Here is a 23,445-nt window from a genome sequence, read left to right as displayed (position 1 = left end):
AAATACCAGCGAAAGTGTGTAAAAACCTTGCGTGAAGACTTACAGAAAACGTTTGACCTCTGTCATTGCCAATAAAGGGTATATAACAAAGTATTGAGATGAAATTTTGTTATTGACCAAATACTTATTTTCCACCATAAATTGCAACTAAATTCTTTAAAAATCCTACAATGTGATTTTCTGGAATTTTTTGTCTCTCATAGTTGAGGTATACCTATGATGAAAATTACAGGCCTCTCTCATCTTTTTAAGTGGAAGAACTTGCACAATTGGTGGCTGACTAAATTCTGTCCCACTGTATATGTTTTATATGTATATAAATTCTTACTGTTTTTAAAAGGAACAAAATGCTTTGAAAGTATTTAATAAAATCCTAAATTCTATTCGTTCCTCCTCCAGCCACTGTATACTACATACAGTATATGGTATATGAACTGAATAGCTCTGTTTAGCATTCAATCATTTTGGTTAAGCACGCAACCTGTGACCTTTTCATGCTGCATGGTATTTTTAATGCTGTAGCTGTTCATCTGAAGATGGATAAACCACTGGAGTGCAGTATGGAACCTGGATGAGCACATCTAGTCCTACCTAGCAAAATATTTCAATATGCTAGAGAAAACAAAGGCTCTATAAAACAAAGACTTGTATCAAATGAGGTGTCTTGTTTTGTCTCCCTAGTAGACATGAACTACATACAATTTAAAAGGCATGTTGAGGTAAGTTTGGCTAACTTGCTTACATTATCTGACTATATTTTATTCAGTTGGCTTGTTTTCTTCTCCAGTGTCCCATTCCACTAGCATCAACTCTATTAGCTAAAATAAATGGATAGGCATCATGTCAAAATCTTGCGATTGCAAATTTACAAAGATTCAATGATAACATTAACTTAATTTCATCACTTGCGAGTGCTCTTTTTTCGTTTTGTCATACATTTTAAACATTAGACTTTAACATGAGCACATTTTTCATTGGAGAATTGTACCTTTTATAGAGTACGATTTTAACACATTGTCTGTGCTTTTAAGCATAATTTCTCTGTACTTTGTCCACTCCTGCTTGTAATACAACATTATGCTTGTACTTGTTGAACTCATGGTGAGTGGGGAAGATAGCTGACATCCACAGCATTCCATTGGGAAGTTCAAGCCCAAGCCACAGAGATCGATGACACATACACTGACAGTCGCGGCTTATGTCCACTGGCTAAGCCAATGTGGTGAAATGTAGATTGCTTGTCCAAACTTCACTTCCCGCTTGAGCCATGCATTCCATCCTCACAACAGTTTTAATCCAGAACTGATGCAACTCAGTAAAAAGTGGCACATATCAAAATAATTTAGCTTGACTGCAAAAATCTAAGCACGTTATGAACATTTGGAACCATACGCCAAAGATAAAATGTGGACAATTGTATTCATATGTAAACTCTTTCATTCATCTGCAGTAACTGCTTTTTTTTCTGGTTAGGTTAGAGTCCATCTGAGGCCTATGTAAAGTCCTGGGCTTGAGGTGTGAATACACCTTGTATGGATTGCCAATGATTCCATCTACACTTTAACACATATTCACACACAGGCAGAATTAATCCCCAATTCGCTTGTTTTAGGGGGCTGGGAGGAAACAACAAAGAAACCTCCTCACATGGAAAAACTCAATCTAGTAAAACTCACAGGCAGTGACCAGAGCTCACGACTGATTCAGGTACCATGGAGCTGTAAGGCGGCAACGCTTCTTGGTGTACTACTGTGCCGCCCTATTTATGGGAAATTAACACAATTAAGCAATTACATGCCTAAGATAAGACATGTTAACACGCGTTCATCATGGGTGGGAGAGACAAACTCTATTTGTATTAACAAAAGAAATGGCAATCATGTAGAGGACGTTTTGAAATGAAAGTTTTTCTTTATGTATTTTGCAACACCCTGCATATTAATCAAATTTTTTTTTTATTATTACATTTCAATATAAGTATAAATAATTAAATGCTAAATGTTGCACTTTGTACTTTGAATGTTGTAACTTACTGTATGTAAAGTGTTCTACAAAGTCCTCTGTTTTCAGGCTTTACTTCTTTTCATCAAACTGCTGACGGCTGAATTCTAAATATTTAATAAAAAAAAAAGAAAGAAGAAATGTCACACTACAGCCGTAAAGAATAATTTATGCAGTTCAGCAGTAATATTTTTTAAATCATAACTTTGCCAAAAGAACAAAAAGTCGAAAGACATGCTTCATTAACAGTTTCTTGGCAGGAGGTACTGCTATAGGTCAATAGATCATTATACAGCTTGTAGATTGAAGTGATAATTGTTTCCTTTCATAAACTACATGAGTTCAAAACTGTATAAGGAAACAATTATTTAAAAATTAAAATAAATTTCTTAAACTTTTTTTAACCTTCACTGTAGCCCTGTAGGAAAAAAAAAGGCTGCTGGACATCTCTCACAGACAACCTGCAGTATTAAACAGCTATAGGGTAAAAAAAACAAACAAAAAAAAACACCAATTAAACACTATTAACTGAATAGGAAAAAGATATGTTATGAAATCCTGATGATTGCAGTGGGTTCTCTGGTAAGTGACATAGATATACATCAGATTGGAATTTCACAGCAGAAATGAATATATACTTATGTAAAACTGGCTATTACAAAGGATAATGGCATAAGGCGGTATATTCAACTTTATAATGTTCTTGCATAATTCATTTTCTCTGAGTAATGGACTATTGTATCCTGAGTACATGTTCTACCTATTCTTACTTCCTTTGTAAGGTCACTCACAATCTCTCCAGGTGTTGTATTCACTGAGACTGTAAGATAACAAAAATAAGTGTGTACTGTTACAGGATTAACATATAAATGATTATATTCATGCAACCCATTCGGAAAACCCCCCTATACATGTGTAACTATGTTATTGTTGACATAAAAACTCTAAGAGGAAGATAGAGTGATAAATGGTGAAGATGTGGGGTATCACAGGGACTCTCCAAATGAAGCACGCAGCAAGTCTTTGCAGATCCAGATCTTATTACAGATCCAACAAGCATTGAATAATATGCACCACTGACCATGTGCTGGTGCACTATCCTGATGTTATGTTAAGGATCTAGAAAACTTTGGAACTCATTTGTGACTCATTAAGAATCACAACTGTAAAGAATATGTACTGTAACAACACTGGCACACTCATGTCTCCATGTTTCTTTGGGACACTAAACCGAATTTAGTTAAGCCGAATTCCATGCAATGCTGTTCTTCTGGTGTGTCTCAGTAGTGATCCCGATTACTATCTTCCTAATCCACCTCGATGGCTGACCCTGTTTTAAGGGAGCAGACACTAGATGATTGTGTCCTTGATGTAATGTCTGGAGTGCCTCCACTCTGTAATTGAGTGAAGTACTACGTGAGGGTGACAGACGCTAAGAGGACGGCATGCGTATTCTATTATCCTATGACACTAAGCTTCATTTAGACTTCACCTTTTTGTGTCCACTGTGTCATTTGCAGTTCACAGTAAATATCACATTAAATGTACACAGTATGTATATATGATATTTATATACATTTGTATGTTTGTCTTAATAATAGGTCCATGATAGATCTATTTCTATTTCCTAAAATTTAGGCTAAAACTATGCAGTACCCTATTAACCACTGCAACCCTGACCAGGCAGTAACTAAGGATGAAAAATATGTTTTTTATTTTTGCTTTAATGAATGTGGTCTTTTTTGTAACATGAGCTTTATATCTATCCACTCAACTGGTCATTATTGATGCATACCTCACATTTCAAACAGATATCATGTGGACCTTGCTAGAAGTTCCCATATTAACGTTTAGCCTAGTACACATTATTTGGCTATTTCAGGCTCCATTAGTCCAGAACACATTATCTGTTCATTACAAATAATTAAGAAAAGAGTTGTTAAAATGTTTCAAATATGACTATAGTGAAAAAGGATACAGAATTAAATAATGTAAAAAGATGAATTTTGCAGATACAGCAAAGTTTAAAAAATACCTAAATGTACTAGGTTACTCAAAATGTTTAATTGTTTTTTTTTGGATCGTTTATGAGAAAATATTTGCTGAAAAGGAAACAGAAGATGTAGCATATTAAAAATCTGAGGTATTATTATAATACAAAGTGGCTAACAATTACTTTTGTTTCCCAGAGTTGTTTTTAATAATGTAACATACACCATTGTGTACATTATCATTTCACAGTGATCTCTATGACTAAGGTCATAAAAAAAAAAATTTTAAAGGGGTTTTGCAAGATGACATTGTCAAATCTGCCACAACACTAGATAAATTATCCTAAAAAGTGAAAAATGAGTCCTGCAAAATATCATGACTAAGACCTTCTCATTTTTCACAGGTGTTTTTCATTGTGTCCCTGAAAGTGAACCAAAACTTTTTTGTGGCTTCTGTGTTTGAAACTCTATCTCTATAGCAGTCGATGAGTAAACGTGGAGCACAAAGTGTGATTGTGACAAATGTGGAGGTAAGTACAATATCTTGTTTAAAATTGTCCTTACTTCATAACTGGCTTGTCAGATATTGTGTTTCTTGTGCTAATGCTGTCAATGATGCTCAATACAACATGTGCACATCCGTATCATTGTGTAAACAGACACAGATAAAAGCATGCTAATAATAATATCTCAGTAAATGTCGTGGAAAACGCTTTGTAGTGCAAAATATTACACATCAAATCCATTCTACCCAAACAAATCAGTGATTTAATTACATTACACAATTTCTAGATGACACAGATTACTGAACCCAATTTTTTACCCACCCTTTAAGGCCTGTTCACTGCACACTGTTCTATATTTTTCAGTTGCTGTACAAGTGGAATGTAAGCAGCGAGTTCAGCCAAGAAACTGTTATCTGGAACACACTAATGGATCAGTCAGTTATGTCTTGTCAGTGCTTTTCTAGCATTGCTCTTGGGAATGTGTTTGATGAAAAACATTTTTTCTCAGTGGCCCAGTAGGATGCAGCATGTAGACCCAAGAATTACAATAGGTTTTGAAGAGTAGTCATAGTGAATGGCACAAACACACACAAAAGCTTGAGAGTATACTAAAAGACCTATAGATTGAATTTTTTGGATCAAAAAACTGTGGTAGTTCTTATAATCTTTTCTTAATGAGACTATAATTGAGGTAACTGTGACAGCCTAAAGCTGGCGGTATACTTCAAATGACGAAAGAACTAAATGACTAAGAACCACCCAGTCTTCGGTATACTCAAAGAGAAATGGGTGTTGAATATTTCTAGGACACTGTAGTGCCTGGGGGAACGGAATGGCTTTGAGAGGGCTGGATTGAATTGAATTGAATCCAGTTGAATAGAACTAAATTTAACTAAATAATTTTGAACATCTTCTGTTTGTTCAACGTGTTTCCTGAATGAGGTTGGAAGCATGCCATAGGTTTCTGTGTGCCTCTTTTGCATGCATTACAGAATGATTAGCATTTTGAAGATTATGTTGGGCATTTGTGAACTGATTTATTTGTTGTCATGACTATTGTTTGATAATAACCATAGATGTAAAATAATAGATAGACAGACAGAAAGACTGATGAAAAAAAATCTAAAATAGCCAGAAACTCTGTGGTGGAGGGAAAAACATTTATGAAAATGCTGATTTTACATACAGTATGATGTTTTGTCTATACCATATAGACCCTGAACCCCCCACCCCTCCCTGAGCATTGTGTGTTTTCTGAGTATTCAGCATACCAGAATTAACTAATCAGCTCCACCACAAGATAACTCTTAATACCCAGAGCATTTTTGCCATTTTTGGTTTAGATGTTTTTTTTTTTAACAAGCATATATGACTTAGGATTGTGCAGAACAAACTGACCTATACTATATTTTTCTCAGCATAAAATAATATATGATGAACTGAGACATGACTGAGCAAAAATGGAAGAAGCACACAAGATCACATGTTTTTAGGTTTGATATACTGATTTTGAGAGTTCTACATTCTTGTGATATCAGTCTCATATTCCGGTAGTGGTAATATTTGCACATTTATGTAATTACACATAAATTTAATAGGTTTTATTCTTCCTGATATATCCTAAAACCCAAAAGCACATTTTTTATGTCTAAAGCCTCCCTGTTAGCGTACACCAGCGAGGCTTCCATGGAACATATACACATACAGTACATATACTGCTCTGCATGGGTTTTTTAATTTTTAAATATTAGTATAGGCCTACATTTTTCAGTAGTAGCTAGACTTTGGACCCAACGTTTAGTGTTACAGGTTATAATTTATTTTTTTTTAAGTTCATAAAATAATAATATATAAATATGACCATTTATAAGTTAATTCACTCATTACATTACATCTTCCGAACATCTGTCTCTATTAATGATCGAATTCTGTGTCTATTCCTGCTGTGACCATTCAAGCGTGGTGGCGCTGCACTCCGATTACCAGAGTTACGTGGCCACCTGAACACCTCATCACTGAGTGCGCACATACGTATGTGGATGGAATTCATGGTGCGGCCTTCTAATATGAATTATACTATAAGCTCGTGTTAAAATTGTATTTACTGTTTATCTCATAAAGAGTAGGACGCTCATTTCAAAGCCTACCTGTGCGTCTCATTTGCATAACCAATTACTTCCGGATTTGTTAGCGCGCCTTTGTCTTGTCCACCAATCACAGGTCGCGCGTCGTGCTTTTAGAAACTCAGCGGCCTGGCCAACGGTGAAAGTGCTTACAGGTCGAAGGACATTGAAGCGTTGTTTAATAATATGGCTGTTTTAAAGTTTTTATTTCTGTTGTCGTTTTGTATGGTTGTGAGAACAGAGAACGCGCACATCCAAGAACGGCTGTTTTTAAGATCGCTTGGGCTTTTAAGTCGACCGAGACCGTCAGCTCATGGCCCAGTGCCTTCAGTGTTGTGGAAAATTTTCAAAAAGGCTGAGAAAAGGCGCGAGCTGGATGCATGCACCGTCCCAGAGTATGGAGTAAAGGGAAACATCGTCAGATATCTGCTGGATCAAGGTGAGATTTCATGTCACTAATGTATCATCTTAGGCCTCATGTGACCTTTTATGAGCGCTCTCTCTCTCTCTCTCTCTCATATGATCATAGTCTTGTGTTTCTCAACAGGCAGGGTGATTACTGACTCCAGCAGTGGTTGTCCCGCGTGCGTGGAGCACCATCTGTATTTTAATATGTCTGCACTCGAGGATGTTGAGCAGCTTTCGCTGGCCCAGTTGGAAGTGAAGTTTAAACACGACTCGTTTCCCGCGACACGAAAAGACCTCGCCTTCAACATGCACATCTACGGAGTCGTACGAAGTGCGTTAAAGGGCATGGCGCATGAACCCAGTCGCAGGCTGCTGCTCTCGCAGTCTGTTGAGTTCACCCCAGGCACGATCCGAGTCAATCTGACTGATCTGGCAGAGTCGTGGAGACGACCAGGTAAAAACTACGGCATTGTGCTGGCATTACAGGCCACTCGTCTGAGCAACGAGCTGGATCAGAACTGCAAGGCGGAAATCACGGATCAAGGTCACATGGAGATGCCGGAGCTGATTGCGTCGCTCGTGGTCGTTTCTTTGAACCCCCAGCAGTGCGGATCAAGGAAGAAGCGCAGCGCGTATTACTTGCCCGTCACGCCCAGCAACGTGTGCAAACCCAGACGCCTCTACATCGACTTTAAAGACGTGGGCTGGCAGGACTGGATCATCGCGCCCCAAGGATACGTGGCTAATTACTGCCACGGAGAGTGTCCCTTTCCTCTGAGTGAGAGCTTGAACGGGACTAACCACGCCATCCTGCAGACCCTGGTGCACTCATTTGACCCGAAAGGAACTCCTCAGCCGTGCTGCGTCCCCATCAAACTGTCCCCAATCTCCATGCTGTACTACGATAATAACGACAACGTGGTGCTCAGGCATTATGAAGACATGGTGGTGGATGAATGTGGTTGTAGATGAAAAGTTGTTTCTTTTATATGAATACAATAAACTTATTTTTTTGTGTACAAAAAAAAAGCACGTTTATTGAACCTTCACCCACATCCACAGCATTTAGGTGCGACCTATTTCGGTGTGTAAGATTCGGTAACCGCCACTGGCTGGCGCGCTGTGTCCATCATTTATCCACTGCACTTGGACATTACTAATCCCCCTTATTTAAAAAAAAAAAAAAAAAAAGCTAACCCCTCCAGGTTATATTGGGTTGATGCACTTTATAGTGTCTTTAATGTGCCTAAAACAATATAATTCAGTCAGTTAATGAAAACAAAATGACTAAACAGGGAAAAGCCGGTTTGTTTTGTAAAAGTATCTGTGTCTATAATATACCGGAAACATGCGCCCCAGACAGCTAATAATCCTATTTGACAGCATGAATAGTTTTTTTTTCTCTTCCTTTGCCCGGTTGTGTGTTCACTCGTGACATCACTGAGCAACAAAAAGCCGCTTGAGCAGAGAAAGACAGCAGGACTTCAATCAACTTGGCTGTTGCGCACTAAACTCCGTGCTTCTCTCTTTTTTTTATATTTACAGTTTTGAACTTGACCATATTGATCGGATACGTAGCATAATTAAGGCGTCTGAGTTTTCCTTGCGCGTCTCTATGTTCTGAAGCCAGATTAAACCCAGTGTAGCTACTTTTCAGGGGTTTTAATGACTGACAGCTGAAAACATGTTGCACGAAAAAGCGCTCGGTGCTTTGGGACCTTTCCGGTTTCTGCATAACAGCTGTGCGGCGGTGGCGCGCTCTAAAATGAAAAACACTTTGTGAAACAGACTTTAAAGGGAAAAAAAAACACGAGAGGAAAAGCTGCGCGCTTGGAGTTTCAGCAGGACTTCAGGGCTCGTCTAATGCGTGTTGGAAAGGATCGGGACGCAGGAGTGGGCTGCGCACTGACTTCAGCTGGACTTGATCCTCACTTGGACACACAGCACCTAGCAGAGAACGTCGCGACTCCTCTTCCATGTCTTCTCTGGGACACTTTTTTTTATTTGCGGATACCTGCTTTGTTACGTTGTGGATGTTTTTGGAGAGTTTTATAAGGTGATCGGGTATTCTGTGTCTTTTTTCCTGTGTTTGAGGCGCGTTCCTGTTGCGCGTTTCTGTTTATAAAGGAAAGAGGTTTTTACGATGACAAGCTCAAAGTTACAGTCTCTGCTTGCATCACTCAGATCAGAAGAGAATAACATTACGCAAGTCCTGATAAGTGATTAATGAAGGAGCCGGGTCGATAAACAAATAAACAAACAAACAAACAAACAAACAAACAGAAAATAGAACATAATAATGGCCATCTGGAACCGGAGCCGTGGAAGTGCATACCGGCTAGTGGCAGTTTGATCGCGCCGTCTTCTGCGCCTCGTCTCCCCGCCTCGTTGTGATCATGGTGCCGGTGTTCGCGCTGCTCATCGCGCAGCTCTTCTTCGGAGGCTGCGCGGGACTCCTGCCGGAGATCGGGCGCCGAAAGAACAGCCCTCATCTCTCCCAGGACGCACTGGACGCTTTCGAGCTTCGTCTGCTCACCATGTTCGGGCTGAAGCAAAGGCCGAGTCCGAGCAAGTCAGCTCTGGTGCCGCAGTACATGCTGGATCTGTTCACCACGTATTCAGCCAACAGCGCCGAGCAAAAGCACCACAAAGCGAAGAGCACAGTGGGCAGGAGCGCAGACAGATCCGCTAGTCGGGCGAACACTGTACGCAGCTTCCATCATGATGGTAAGCCATCACATCTCACCTGAGCCCACTGATAACGTTCTCCTCGCAAAACTCAACGTCTGGCATCGTCACATTCAGTTTTCTGCTTGTCTTATGATAATAACTTCTTAATCTAATTCATATCAAGATTTCTAAAATACAATTATAACATCTATGAGAATCTTTATTAGCTACAATATACACCCAAGGGGGATTTGTAAAAAAAAAAAAAAAAATATGGAAAACATTTTTATCAAAACAGCAATTAAGTACCTTGAACTTTCTGTGGGAGTCTTACTAAATTTCAAGATCTAAATTTGGGATTTAGTCTTATGAGTAACAGGTTACTCTGTGCCAGTAAGTATAAACATACCCTCTGGAAAGTAACTAAAATGATTCATAGGCCATGCCATCCAATTCAACTTGTGCAACATTGAATCATTTAGTTTACTTACAAATAGGTTTGTGACTAAGAATGCATCACCTGGTTTAATTACATGAGTGTACTCTGAGTATATTTTAATCTCTTCCAGAATCTACAGAGGAGCTCACGTCACATCACAGTGGAAAGACGACTCAAAGGTTCCTCTTTAATCTAAGCTCCATCCCAGGAGAGGAGTTTGTCACATCAGCAGAGCTGAGGATTTACAGGGAGCAGGTGATGACGAACAGTAGCGGCAACAGCAGTGCAGGGTACCATCGCATTAACATCCATGAGATCATCAAGCCTGCACTTCCTTTTAAAGAGCCCATCACAAGACTTCTAGACACCAGACTGGTTCAGCACGGCCTGAGCAAGTGGGAGAGCTTTGATGTGAGTCCCGCTGTCTTGCGGTGGACCATGGAGGCTCACGCCAACCATGGCTTTGTGGTGGAGGTGGTTCACCCAGGCGACGCAGAAGGAGACTACAAGAGCCATGTCAGAGTCAGCAGGTCGCTGCATGACAGCACAGAATCGTGGCCGCAGATGAGGCCGCTGCTGGTGACGTTTAGCCACGATGGCAAAGGACACGTGCTCCACTCTCGGGAAAAACGGCAAGCACGAGCCAACAAGCCAAAGAAGAAACACAAAGCCAACTGCAAGAGGCACTCGCTCTATGTGGACTTTAGCGACGTAGGCTGGAATGACTGGATAGTGGCTCCACCAGGCTACCATGCCTTTTACTGCCAGGGAGAATGTCCTTTCCCTCTGGCAGACCACCTAAACTCCACTAACCATGCCATTGTACAGACACTGGTCAACTCAGTGAATAGTAACATTCCCAAGGCATGCTGTGTGCCCACAGACCTGAGCCCCATTTCCCTGCTCTATTTAGACGAGTATGAACGTGTGATCCTGAAAAACTACCAGGACATGGTGGTGGAAGGCTGTGGGTGCCGCTAAAGCACACAGACACTACAACACACTTTTGCAAAGACACTTTGTTTCCTAATACTACCCTTTATTTATGCTAAGTAAGTTTTTTTAAGGATAAAAACACATATTTTGGAAAAAAAAAAATATATAAATCTATATTTATGTCCACTAATGGGAAAATAAATATTTTAATTGGAGTTCAACTAATGTATTTTATGATGTACATTTCAATTAGTTTAAAGTCGATTTACACACATGAAGTATACTGATCAGATTTTGTATTTATTTCTATTGTAACCACTTTTAGTGAATAGGTTATATCTATTTATGTGTAATCAGGAAGACAAGAAAGATAGATTTGTAAAAATGTTGAAACACCTTAGATGGATTTATGTGTCTCCTTTAATTTCTAGACTGAAAAGCAAGACTTGGGCTATTTTGTGCAGAGCTGCTAAAGCCCGAAAAAGTGTTAAAAAATGTGTTGCAATTTCAGTTCCATCCACACTATAGGGTCAAACGGAGTATAGAATATATTCGATCAAAACAAGAGCATTGGGCCTTTCTTAAGTAATAAGCATTGGTGAATGTGAATGCACTTATCTAGAAGCAATGTGACAGGTAGTTGACACTGAATCCTCAGGAACTTTGTTGGTATGCGTGAGATTCACACTATGAGTCTATGAAATCTACCTACAATATAGCCTTAAACACAACTGCTAACTATGTTATTTTTTATCCCGATGCTTTGGTTCCTTAAAGGTTATTTCATTACCCTTATAACACCTTGTCAAGTCTCCTTAACTGAATATGTCTTGTTCACCAGATGGCATAATAATTATTCTAATGCTCTTACACTGTCAATAACTCTGTTATACAAACGGGGATGCTGTTGAAGAAGTCAGCTTCTTTGTCATTTACATGTCCAAAAAGAGTACATAATGCAACTCCATGCTGCTAGTCAAATATTATGCTATAACAATTAACTCTCTGTTTTGTCTCTCATTTGGGGTTTTAAATGTTTATAAAATCGGCCAAACCTCTTAATGTTCACTTACTTGAACTCAAATGTCAAAGATGTATGAGGAAAGAAATAAACAATTCTTGTCTAGGAGTCTTTAACAAGATTTATTGGTGTTCAACACCAGTGAGGGTCGATAAAACTATTCTGAAATTTTTTTTATTGTTAACCTGCATTTAGCTCTGATCTCCACATACTTTGCATTAACTGGGCAATGTAAATCCATAACCTGGGGTATGGAATGACTCTTGCTCTCCACACTGAATAAAATAACCAATGTAAAAGGTAACAGAACAAAAGCTTTATAAGCTTACAGCTAGGTTAAATGTCAGAGGGATTACAGCTCCACTTCTCTGTGGATCATAAAATGAGGTCTGTGGGAAGTCCTCTTTTTATCTCTTTTACGGCTTTTGTTAAAATGGAACATGCTCGGCTTGGTTGATAAAATGTCTTGACATATGAATGTTTGAAAAAAAAAAAAAGATGTCCAAAGTTCATTAGAGGGTCAAAAACCGTGGTTTCAGACAGTTCCACAATGTCTTAAACACTCTTTTTCTTTCAAAGGAAGAGTGTATGGTTTACAGATGTGAGAAACTGATACACTGTACCTGTCAAGGTCAATTCGTAGTGCATCAGACCATCCTCACTAAATTATCGATGTGTCAAAGTGGTGTGATAACTTTATCAATCCAGATCTGCTGTAAAGTATTTGATATTTCTTTTTGCATGGTTGTTGTGTTGCCCATAATTTCTATGCGATCCAAAGATAAGGTGAAGTCTTCCGGCCATGTTTAATGTTTGAGATAAGAGCACAGGAACTTCCGAGCTACTGCTCCAAAGAGCATTCATCTGATCTAATGGCATAACAGATAATCACCAGCTTTGTTTGGTTCTGGGACAAAATTTGATAAAAAACGTTCTGCTTCTCATGCAATGATATTGCCTTGACTAGCTTCATAAAAAAAGCAAATTGTTAATGCTTGCTCATTACTCTGCTTTGCTAATGGACTATTGGTTTTTTTTTATTAAAAACCCCATTGTTTCCTTAACAATTTGTCAATTCTTATATATATATATATATATATATATATATATATATATATATATATATATATGAAATATCTGGCTTGCAGTATGGAATGCTCATTCAGGACTGCACATGTGCACACTACACTAGCTTTGCTCGAGCTCCAGCAGGGCTTGATTTCGGGCAAAGGAGTTTGATGGAGGGAATTTGTCCTGAAGCCTCTCATTTAGCTCATAACCATGAACCAGGATCTCATCTGGACTGCATTTGCACTATAGGGGCCTGACCACAGCGCAAGGAAATCATAGACCCAAAATTGCTGCGCTGCAGAGTCAGTGGCCAAACGCTGGTATTTTTATTTACTTCAAGTTATAAGAGGCAACAAGTTAATTTATACGCATGCAAACGTTTAACTCCGAATACAGCTCACAAAAGCAGCAGCAGAAAATGTGTTCTTGCCTGTGAGGGCATTTGGGTCTTGCTAGTTTAATTGTTTGTTTTCATTGCTTAAGTGTATAAACTGTGCATGAGCCAGTGAGTGTGGAAACTCCTCTCTCATGCTACATTACAGCCTCTTGCAATAGCCTTTTGCCTTACTTCATTGAAGCAAAGCACAGACTTAGGCACAGCTGCGCTTAAGGTAGGAAAGATAGTCATTCCAGTTTTATTGGCCATATAAATGTTATAGATCTGTTACGCTATTCAATAATTAATCCTGTTGTGCGCTTACAAAAGCAAACATCCTATGAGTGTTTATTATAAAGGTTAGAATGGATCCAAAAAATGTAATATTATAGCCTTCGGATGTGACAGTCAAAGCCTGTGAATGAACAGGATGAGCCATTCTGCATCTTAAACAATTTTTGGCCAGTCATTCACAATCATTTTGTACTGTGCAACTTCTTTTTTTAGAGGAAGCTTTCAATGGTCCTTGTTTACATTCCAGTGGTTGCAGCAAGGTTGTTGGTTTGCTAAGCAGCGTCTCCAGGTGCAGAGAGATTGCAGAGGTAATTACAAAGGAAATTCCCTGACCACAGTGACAGTACCTCTATGACGAGCTCTTACTGTGTCATTTACCTATTCTCCCACATAAGCCCTCAAATACCATCCTTCACATGAGTCAAAGCCTCTTGTGAAGATGAGTGTTTGCTCGCTGAACACGCCCTAGAACTTGGTTACTGGAAGCAACATTTCTGCAGATTGAGGTGAGTAATGATAGGATTCTCTAAATGAATTTGGAAAAAGGTAATAAAAACATCCAAAAGAAAGTCACAGATATATTGTATAAAAGCACCAAGAATTTGGAGATTCCACTATGTGGTCATATGTGAGAGCGTTGAATATGTTCTTTGGCATAAGAAGAGAAACAGTGACATAAGGATAAAAAAAAGAACAACATGATTTTATTTATTCCTGGTCAAAAAACATATTAGGAAATCCATAGATACTATAGTGTAAATGGTAGATTTAGGCTGAGACATAAATACTTATGATTCATTGCTGCATGCCAAACTTTGCATGTACATAGCCTGTGCTGCTGTTGTCTCTTTCTATCCTGTCCTATCGTAGGGATCACATTTCATTACAGTGTGTTGCAATAAATTTACCAAAGTCTTCAGCATCTGTAATATATTGTTCACAAAATAACAGATTATTTCACTCGTTACCCTGAAATATAGTACCTGTCATTAAAATCAGACCTTTATTTCATAGCATGCTGTGTACAATGCCTGGGGAAAACAACAATTTATGAAATGAAAGTGAACAGAATTCATCACCATGGTAACATATTGCAAAGGGAAAAAAAATACTGCATGCGTCCTTTTTCTGTCCTTTGACTACTTCACCTTTTTAAGTAAACTGTCACATCTCCTATATCATTTATTCCAGTAGAAACAAATGATGTCACTAGGCAGCCATGGAAACACTGAAGACAGTGACTTTGTGATGATTGCAAAAAAAAAAAAAAAAAAAAGAGGACAGGAAAAAAAAGTTCAGACAAAGCCTTTGCCTGCCACCAAGAACGTTCCTGCCCCCAGAGCTGGAACAGCGTAGGCCTCAGCACAAGGCTAGCAACAGGACATTCTCCTCAGGCTCAGCTGCATCTGCACATGATGCTACAGAGCTGTAATTTCATGTGCCGCTGGCTGTATCCGTGAAGATTTATTTTGTGTAAATACATGCTTTACTTCCTCCAGATCCCACCAGCAGATGGCAACCATTAGTCCATCTCACTTTAAACAAAATACGGGCTGATATAAATAATTTGCTGACCACTTCAACGTGTGTGATCAGACTTCTGTCTGCAGGCCATTGCTCCAATTGAATAAGAAGCAAGTACTACATGTAGGGAGTGGCTGAAAATAGCTTAAAGTGTAGCCTAGCTAAGCTCTTTGCATGCTATGGCTGATGTGCTACAGGGATTTCCTTGTGTCAAAAGGGTATACAGTTAGGAAGTGTGGAGATTTCCTTTTTACAGTGCTTTTTTATTTTTTCATTTTCTGTCTAGTTAATTAAACATGATTCAAATTATAGAGTTAAAATGTTTTTTTGTCTTATATTTTATGGGCAAAAACCAATAATGGACATTTTTTTGCTCCAAAATGTCATTTAAGCATTTTTTTTGGTAGTGCAGGGGAAAAATAAAAAAATAAGGCTATGAAGCAATAAAACAAAGCATGTTGTGAAGCGTGAGCATATTTGATATACGCTTACACAGCTATAGCTGAATCTACAGATGTGATATTATCCCTTACATAATTACTTTCTGTGCAAATCTTCTTTTTAATGCTTTACTAACTATTGTGGGCCAATTCATTTGGTGGAGATAAGCAGAATAGCCAGGTGTTTTTGACAAAATAGAAATTACGCCACTATTGAAAACGAACCCGGTTCCAAAAAACAATATTTGGTGCAATTACCGCTTTGACCTCAAAGTCACTAGTAAATACATTGCACAATACATTGTAATATAACACATAAAAAGGACCAAATTCAGCAAGTTAAACGTAACCCAAAAGTAGCTTAGACAGGGTAACCTTAGAGACAAGAGGGTGTTTCAAACACAAACTGTCATTTAATTATAGTGCACAGAAGCTCGGAGAGAATGACTCAAAACAGACTCACTGATACTATATTTTATTATTTTGGTCCTTTAATCATGGAGATAGTACAGAATAGGTGTGCCTTTGAAATTTTTTTTTCCAGTTGCATTATTATTTTAGAAATTCTGACAATTTTCAATAATTATATTTCAGACACCCTAAAAAAACATTAATATTAAAGATGACAAAATAATTGTCATCAGACAATAATTTTTGACATCATCAGTAAAAGCTGTAAGTAAAGTCAAATCTGTGGTTCTCAAACTGCCCCTAAAACAAACTGCACATATTTAGTATGGTCCTGAGGATGGTTTGAGAATCTGCCTTTAACAGATCAAGCTCATACATATATAAGCTTTATTTAGCCTTCTCTTAATTTATCTTTCCATGACAGAATATTATCAAATACTGTAAAATAATATGATGAAAATATTATTGATATTAAAATCATTATGCTTATATAAACAGCATCACACTTTTTATCTATTTTAAAACAATCAATTAAATAAAAACATAAAAAAACAACAACCTGGAGACAAACATTTAAGTGAAGCTAATAGTTGAATTAAATGAATTTCTAAGAATTTATAACCATGTACACTTTACATCAATCAAAAATAACATTAACATGCAAAACATTAAGCAGAATACTGGGTTGGTTTTCCTGGTGCCACCTGAACAGGTCCGGCCCCTTAGGGCACGACTATACTAGATTGTGATTGTGCTGTGGGGTCTGGCAAGGGGACGTTAGCAGCAGATCTTTTGGGTGTCATGGGTTGAGGGGTGAAGCCTATTTGCATTAATGTTTTTGCAGCAATTTGTGTTGCATCTGTGGGATTGGACCAGGCAGTTCTGGGTGACAATGATCCTGCCACCAGTTTACTGGTATATAGTGTCATTCAATTCACACGTCTGTGGTGGCAGTGATGTGGCTAACCAGTGTATGTCTTTTATACATATAAACATAAAAAAAAATGGAAATTGTACAAAGCCATTGGAATTATCAATATCTGCTACAGATATGTTTATAAATTACATGGAGAATACTACATCAAAATGAAACTAAAATCCCAATTAGCACTAAATGCTAACCAAGCTTAAATGTTTTATCATTTAACATAAATATATCATATCACAATGTTTTTTTATTGACAATGGCTCATGATCATTGATCGTATTGGCTAGAGTTGATATTTATAAATATATTACCCTTAAACTCAAGAGGCGATCACACTTGGCTTATGCACCAAGATACTATCTAGTTAATTAGAAAGTATCACCATCTGAATAAACTGTTTTCAGAACAGTGGTTGTGCCCAATGTAGGATTTAAGCAGTGTTACCAGGTTTCAGAAAACAAATACCTTTTAGCCCAACTACCATCTCAAAAACCGCACAAAAGACCTGAGAATTTCCACACTTCATGCTTTAGAAAAGGTAGACATTTTTTTTAGTTTCCCACTTTCCTTCCTAAAATCTTTACAATATTTTAAATGGGCTTTTGTCCTTTTTATGCACATCATACTAAATCATTACAAGAGAACACCTAATAACCTGTGTTAATCCCTGCTGTCTGTCGAGCTACCCATCTTTCTCCTGTGATACCTGTGTTTCTAAATCATTCTGCCATCCAGAACTTGAACATGATCCAACCACACTCCTGCCTGGGCTTTTGTTCACCTGAAAATCATTCGCCACTGCTGAAGATGGCCCTGCATGGATAACATATAAATGACCATGGGTTAACTAACTATACTAAAAATGATTGTAAATGTGCCTTCTTTGATAGTATAATGACAGCAATTGCTAAGAAAGGGTTACATTTTTATCTCCATCACTTCAATTTATTTGTAAAATGACTAGATTATAAGATTGTTAACATTATCTAAAGTATGAGCATCATATACTTTAGTTAATTATAACAATCTTAGGACTGTTTGACTTCAACAAGGCAGATGAGTAAGGGCTCCCCTTTAATGCAAAGTTCATTCCTATTGTTGCTTCAGGGAGTTTTTCCTTGCTGCTTTCGGCTCTGGCTTGGTCATTAGCGATACACTTAATTCTTCTATACAGATTTTTGTAAAGCTGCCTTGTGACAATGTATATTGTTAAACGCACTGCATAAATAAAATTCTATTGCATTAAAATGAAATTGTCTTCGACCATAAGAGTCTACTTTTAAATCATAAAAAAAATGTATTTTTTACCTTTTTATTCTAACATATTAATTGTTTACTTTTTACAGGGTGATTTTAAATTAATTGTTACAGGTTCTCTGTGACTCTTGTCCTGATCTACAGCCACTGGCTGCTTTGAAAAGGCTTTATTATTAGCTAGTGGTGGCAGGGATGTCAGGCTCTCAGCTGTGCGTTCTGCAACAGTGTGAGACTCACAGCTGGAGGTGGCTCTGGGAAGAATGTTAACACGGTCCACCCTCTTTTTGTGCCCTATTACACTAAGTCCAAAGGCACACCAAGGGAGTGCACAGGATCAGTTTTCCTTATTGCTGTTACACACTTTTCAACAGCTACCCACTCTTTCCGCTACTGGGAACAATATAGAAGTGCGTGAAGGTGAACCAATACTATTATGTGTTTAAGAGCTACTGAAGCATTGTTTTGGGTTTTAAGTGTAAAACACACATGCTGAATAGGTCAGTAGAAAGAAGGTACAGTACAGTATAAATTATCATGTTAATACAGTGCAACTAGATTGCTCATATGGCAGATTGTTTTTTCTTTCAGTACAAAGAATATATGCAAAGTTTACCTATTTATGTCAAGAGTTTTTATACTTATTATTTAAAAAAATCCGTTATGTCAGCTAGTTCTCTGGAGCTAATTGAATTTTAACTTCATAATACATTCTCGATCAGGAGCATGTCACTTCATTACACTCATTTTGTTTAGTCTTGGGGAAAAAAAACTTTTGGAATCAGTCAATCTTTTTGTCCTTAGCTAAGGAAGTCGTAATAATTCTAAATGCTTTAGGTTTCTTTTCTCTGGGGCGTTTTAACAGCACACTTGAGTGACTTATGGAGAGTCCATCTGGGCCCACTGTTTTATTAGTTTTTACTTGGCTCATTTAATTACATCAGCCTGATGAGACAACCTTGACTACGGGAATCAGAGAGGTCTGTTTAGTATTTAGTATTTGCATTGCTGGTTACATTACTAGATAATAAATTATATATTTTGTAATTAGGTGAAATTCACATGCCTGTCATTTTGTAAACCTAGATGTTTAAATGCATGACTAGTAAGAAATTTTTTTTGTCACAAAGTGAAATAAATAATTGGGCATTTAATGTAATCAGAACGCTGTGTTCCACTGTGTTTTCCACAGACAAGTGAAGCACATCACATCCCGAGCTGAATATTAGTAATGTTTTTTGTGTTTCCAAATGTTTATGTCTGAACAGTAAAACTCTAGATAAATTTAACCATTTAATGTTTTCAATTGATTTTGCTAAAACGCATTTATATATGTAAAAGCAGAGCTAATCAGAGACACAATAACCCAGGCCATGTACAAACTCAAAGAATAAGTCCCATTATAATTCTGCTTGATTTTAATGGAATCCATTCCCAAAGTCAATGAGAATTCTGTTCTTTACACAGCTATACACTGTACATTCACATGCTTTTATATGTGTAGGAACAGAAACAGGCAGTGTGTTATTACCACATAAATGAAATACTGCGAGGGAAAATGCTCTTTTGCCTGGTAGGTTTTCAGAACCAGACCACAAGACAATTCATGGTTTTACAGGTTTAAGAATAAGCTGATTTATTCCGCTGAAAGGATTTTTATATCAGCTGAACAAATCCAATCAGTAAGCGTTAGGGCCACTTCATTCTTGAGATCTGGAGACCACTGAGAACTTTGTGCTAGATTGAAAAGCGTTAAGGCTGACTCACAATGCTTTCGTCGTGCTTGATTCCATTTCTAAACTGATTCTGCCAAGGACCTGATAATTAATTAAAGGTTAATTAGGTTTGGATTTAGACCTGGGATTGCTCCAAATAAATCAATTAAGCAGTGTCATACAAGACAGAGTGCTGTTGTACTGAATATCAGCATGGCTGTGATGCAGTCGTGGGCCAAGGGAGCAGCTCAAATGATGAACATATCAAAACCATGATGATATCCAGCACAACAGCAAGACCTCAAGTATAATATTACTTTTGTTCAACAAAACACAATTTATTATCAAGATCATAATTTGTGTGTTTATTTAAACAGTTATTTTGGTCCACTGATGTACTGTATATGCTTCTGCACCTGGAGGAACTAACCAACTGCAACTGGCAGAGCTGCAACAGACGGTTGGTGTAATTAATATTGGTAAAATTAGTTTTTAATCATGACTGGTATTATGTAACCAAAAGGTTAGGAGAATCAACCATGGATATGAAATATTTCCACTTATTCAGCTTCGGAATATCAGCTATCTTCTGGGTTTCCAGGGTTTAAACCCCCAACTGGCATTACATGGAAAGCTAGTGCACTATGTAGGGTGTAAGTAGTGCCTATTGATCAAGAGTTAGCAAGGAATTTGGGATTCAGCCTTTTTTTAGATGTTAGTTTGCATTAGCTAAGTTTGTAGTTTGCATTAGCTATAAACAGAAGTAACAAATATGTTTTAGAGGCAGTTTGGAACAACTTTAAAATCATTACCGAAGAGTCAAAGTGTTGTTTAAGATGACATAGCGTTATCAGATTTTTTTTTATTGTTCATCCGTGAATGGTTTTGAATGTGAGTTTTGGCATGTAGCTGCTCTCCCCTTGTTCCTGCACTGCGTGGTGATACACTATATGTAGGTAAACACCATAGTGATGTTATGCTGTCTTATCAGCCTTCATGAAATGAGTTTAATGAGATTACACAGTCAGAACTAACTGATGTGTGATTCAATCTCGGTTTAGAACATTATGATTTTAGAAAACTTTTATGTTTAAATAAAAAAAAAACACAACAAAGTCCTCAGTGTGTTTAAAGCCTTTAATTAAGACTTAGGAAATTGGCTATTACAGTTAACTCTGATATTTGCTGACAGTTAAAAACTACTCATTTCCATGAGAATCATATAATCACTAGAATATTCAGAAGAGCTGAAAAGCTCATTTTGGACTGCGCATGTGTGTTTGTGTGTAAATGTTCCATTTCCTACTTGCTGTAGCTTAGTAGTGATGATGTGGTTGCTTTTTCCATCAAAGAGAGAGATAGAAAGAAAGAAAGTGAGTCAAATAAGAGAAGATTATATGTCTTTGTAGTCAATGCATGACATAACCTTTTTAATTTAGAATATACCAAGGTCATAGGCTTCCTATAATAACTTGGAAGTAACCAAAGACAAACAGAAACCTTTAATCTGACTTTCAAAAATAGGGCGCGGGCTGATCAGTCACCTTGCCAAGTGGGCACAGTTTCTGGGTCCGCACGGTCGTATGCTAAACACGCTTGGCCACATGAAAGCAGGGCCAATGTGGGCTTCTGCAGCACAATGAGGGATTTGCAGCATGCACGTCTGAAACGCCTTTAATAGAGGCAGCGTGTGTGAGCATGTCCCCACATGTCCCTGCTCCACACGACCACACTCGCCACCACATCATTCTGCAGAGCCTACACAAGTACTGAACGCAGCACAAAAAATGTTCAGTGCTGACTGGACACAAGGCAAATGTCACAGTCATTGAATGACACGATTTCTCTACTGGGGTGATAATGCCATGTGGGTCTAGTCCAAGAAGCTGATCCCTATCAAAGAAAAACAAGATTGAGCATTGGAACAGCAATTAAAACACTTCACGATAACTTCATATTAATCTATAGAAATTTTGTCTGGATATTAGTCAGAACTCACTCTTTCAATGATGTCTTTACCTTTCATACATTGGTACATCAAATTCTGTCTGTCTGTATGTCTTTATGTCTGTCCAGTTGATTTTGCCACAGCATCATGCAAAACTGGCTGGACAGATTTTAATGAAACTTTGCCATTTAAAGCGTCCAAAGCTTTTTTTGATGAATATATTGTTATTTTCCTCAAGGTGGGCATGGCTACATGCCAATGAGCCAATCAATATTTATATATAAGAAATAAAAAATGTATTATTTAACAAATTACAGATGTATGAAAAATAAAACACTGGGACCTTCTGTTAGGAAACTTTGCATATTATATACAGAGTGACTCGCAATTCGGCACTATGGTTATGCATAGTCACTTACATATTTCTCTATATTCATGTAAGAGAACAATTCACCCACTCATTCTCTGTACCGCTTATCATGTACGTTGGGAACTTGCAGCCTATCCAAGGGGACTCAGGACACTAGACAGGACACACCCTGTACAGGATCCATTGCAGGACACAAAGGCACATACACTCTCACACACACACTTACTCACACACTGCAGGCAATTTGGAAACACTAATTAGATTTTTCTACACTGCTTTGGACTGTGGGAGGAAACCAGTGTACCCAGAGGAAACGGACAAAGCACGGGGGAGAAAAACAAGTCCCATGTGCACAGGCCCGAGGACTACACACACCTGGAGGTGTAAGGACACAATGCGAAAGACTGTGCCGCATGGAATAATTCAGTATTCAGTAATATGTGCTTTCATGTGCATTAATTCTATTTAAACCGGATTTTTTTTTCCTGTAGTCAAAACAACATATATAAGAGGCTTGTTAAAGTAAATGTTAAACCTGGAGATCTTGGGAAAGTGTTTAAATGCACAACTATAGGTACCAAACGTTTATGAAATTGGAAATAGATTTACATCATCCTACACTTCACACTTAATTTTTTAAACTGTAAGACAAAGACTCCAGTCATTCCCCTCAGCATATGTACAAATCTCCTGTAAATGATTTCTCCTGCCAAGACCCAGTATGTTCAGTTTGTGCTTCATCATGAGTAACTTATGATGTCATTTTTTGTGTGTTTTTTGTGTTTCTCTTACTTAGTTTTAAGAGTATGTCATTTCCTATTTGCCTCAGATTCACCGTAAGATTTTCCAAAACTCTCATTTTGCCTAACTGCATCCAGGCCTTCAAGATGTCGACTCCTCAGTCAGTCTTTTTATTCTTTCACAAGACATGCAGTGTGAGATATGATAGACTTCCTTCAGAGGTAAAACCATTCAGCTTAATGACTGGAAAAATACACAGGAGAAGTAGAAAGGTGTTT

General features: G+C 37.9%; 2 protein-coding genes across 2 annotated transcripts; both read left to right on the top strand.

Annotated features, from left to right (window-relative positions):
- The first annotated feature begins 6,635 nt into the window (after positions 1-6,635).
- On the top strand, positions 6,636-8,051 carry gdf3 (growth differentiation factor 3). The gene is made up of 2 exons (XM_053510241.1): positions 6,636-7,060; positions 7,169-8,051. The coding sequence occupies exons 1-2, from the start codon at positions 6,808-6,810 to the stop codon at positions 7,999-8,001; spliced, it is 1,086 nt and encodes a 361-aa protein (XP_053366216.1). The 5' UTR covers positions 6,636-6,807; the 3' UTR covers positions 8,002-8,051.
- A 441-nt stretch (positions 8,052-8,492) lies between these two features.
- On the top strand, positions 8,493-12,132 carry bmp2a (bone morphogenetic protein 2a). The gene is made up of 2 exons (XM_053510283.1): positions 8,493-9,756; positions 10,269-12,132. The coding sequence occupies exons 1-2, from the start codon at positions 9,426-9,428 to the stop codon at positions 11,117-11,119; spliced, it is 1,182 nt and encodes a 393-aa protein (XP_053366258.1). The 5' UTR covers positions 8,493-9,425; the 3' UTR covers positions 11,120-12,132.
- The last annotated feature ends 11,313 nt before the right edge of the window (positions 12,133-23,445 follow it).

This window comes from Clarias gariepinus, chromosome 13, assembly GCF_024256425.1.
Source record: "Clarias gariepinus isolate MV-2021 ecotype Netherlands chromosome 13, CGAR_prim_01v2, whole genome shotgun sequence".
Classification (NCBI taxonomy): domain Eukaryota; kingdom Metazoa; phylum Chordata; class Actinopteri; order Siluriformes; family Clariidae; genus Clarias; species Clarias gariepinus.
This window is presented reverse-complemented; position numbering and strand designations above follow the sequence as displayed.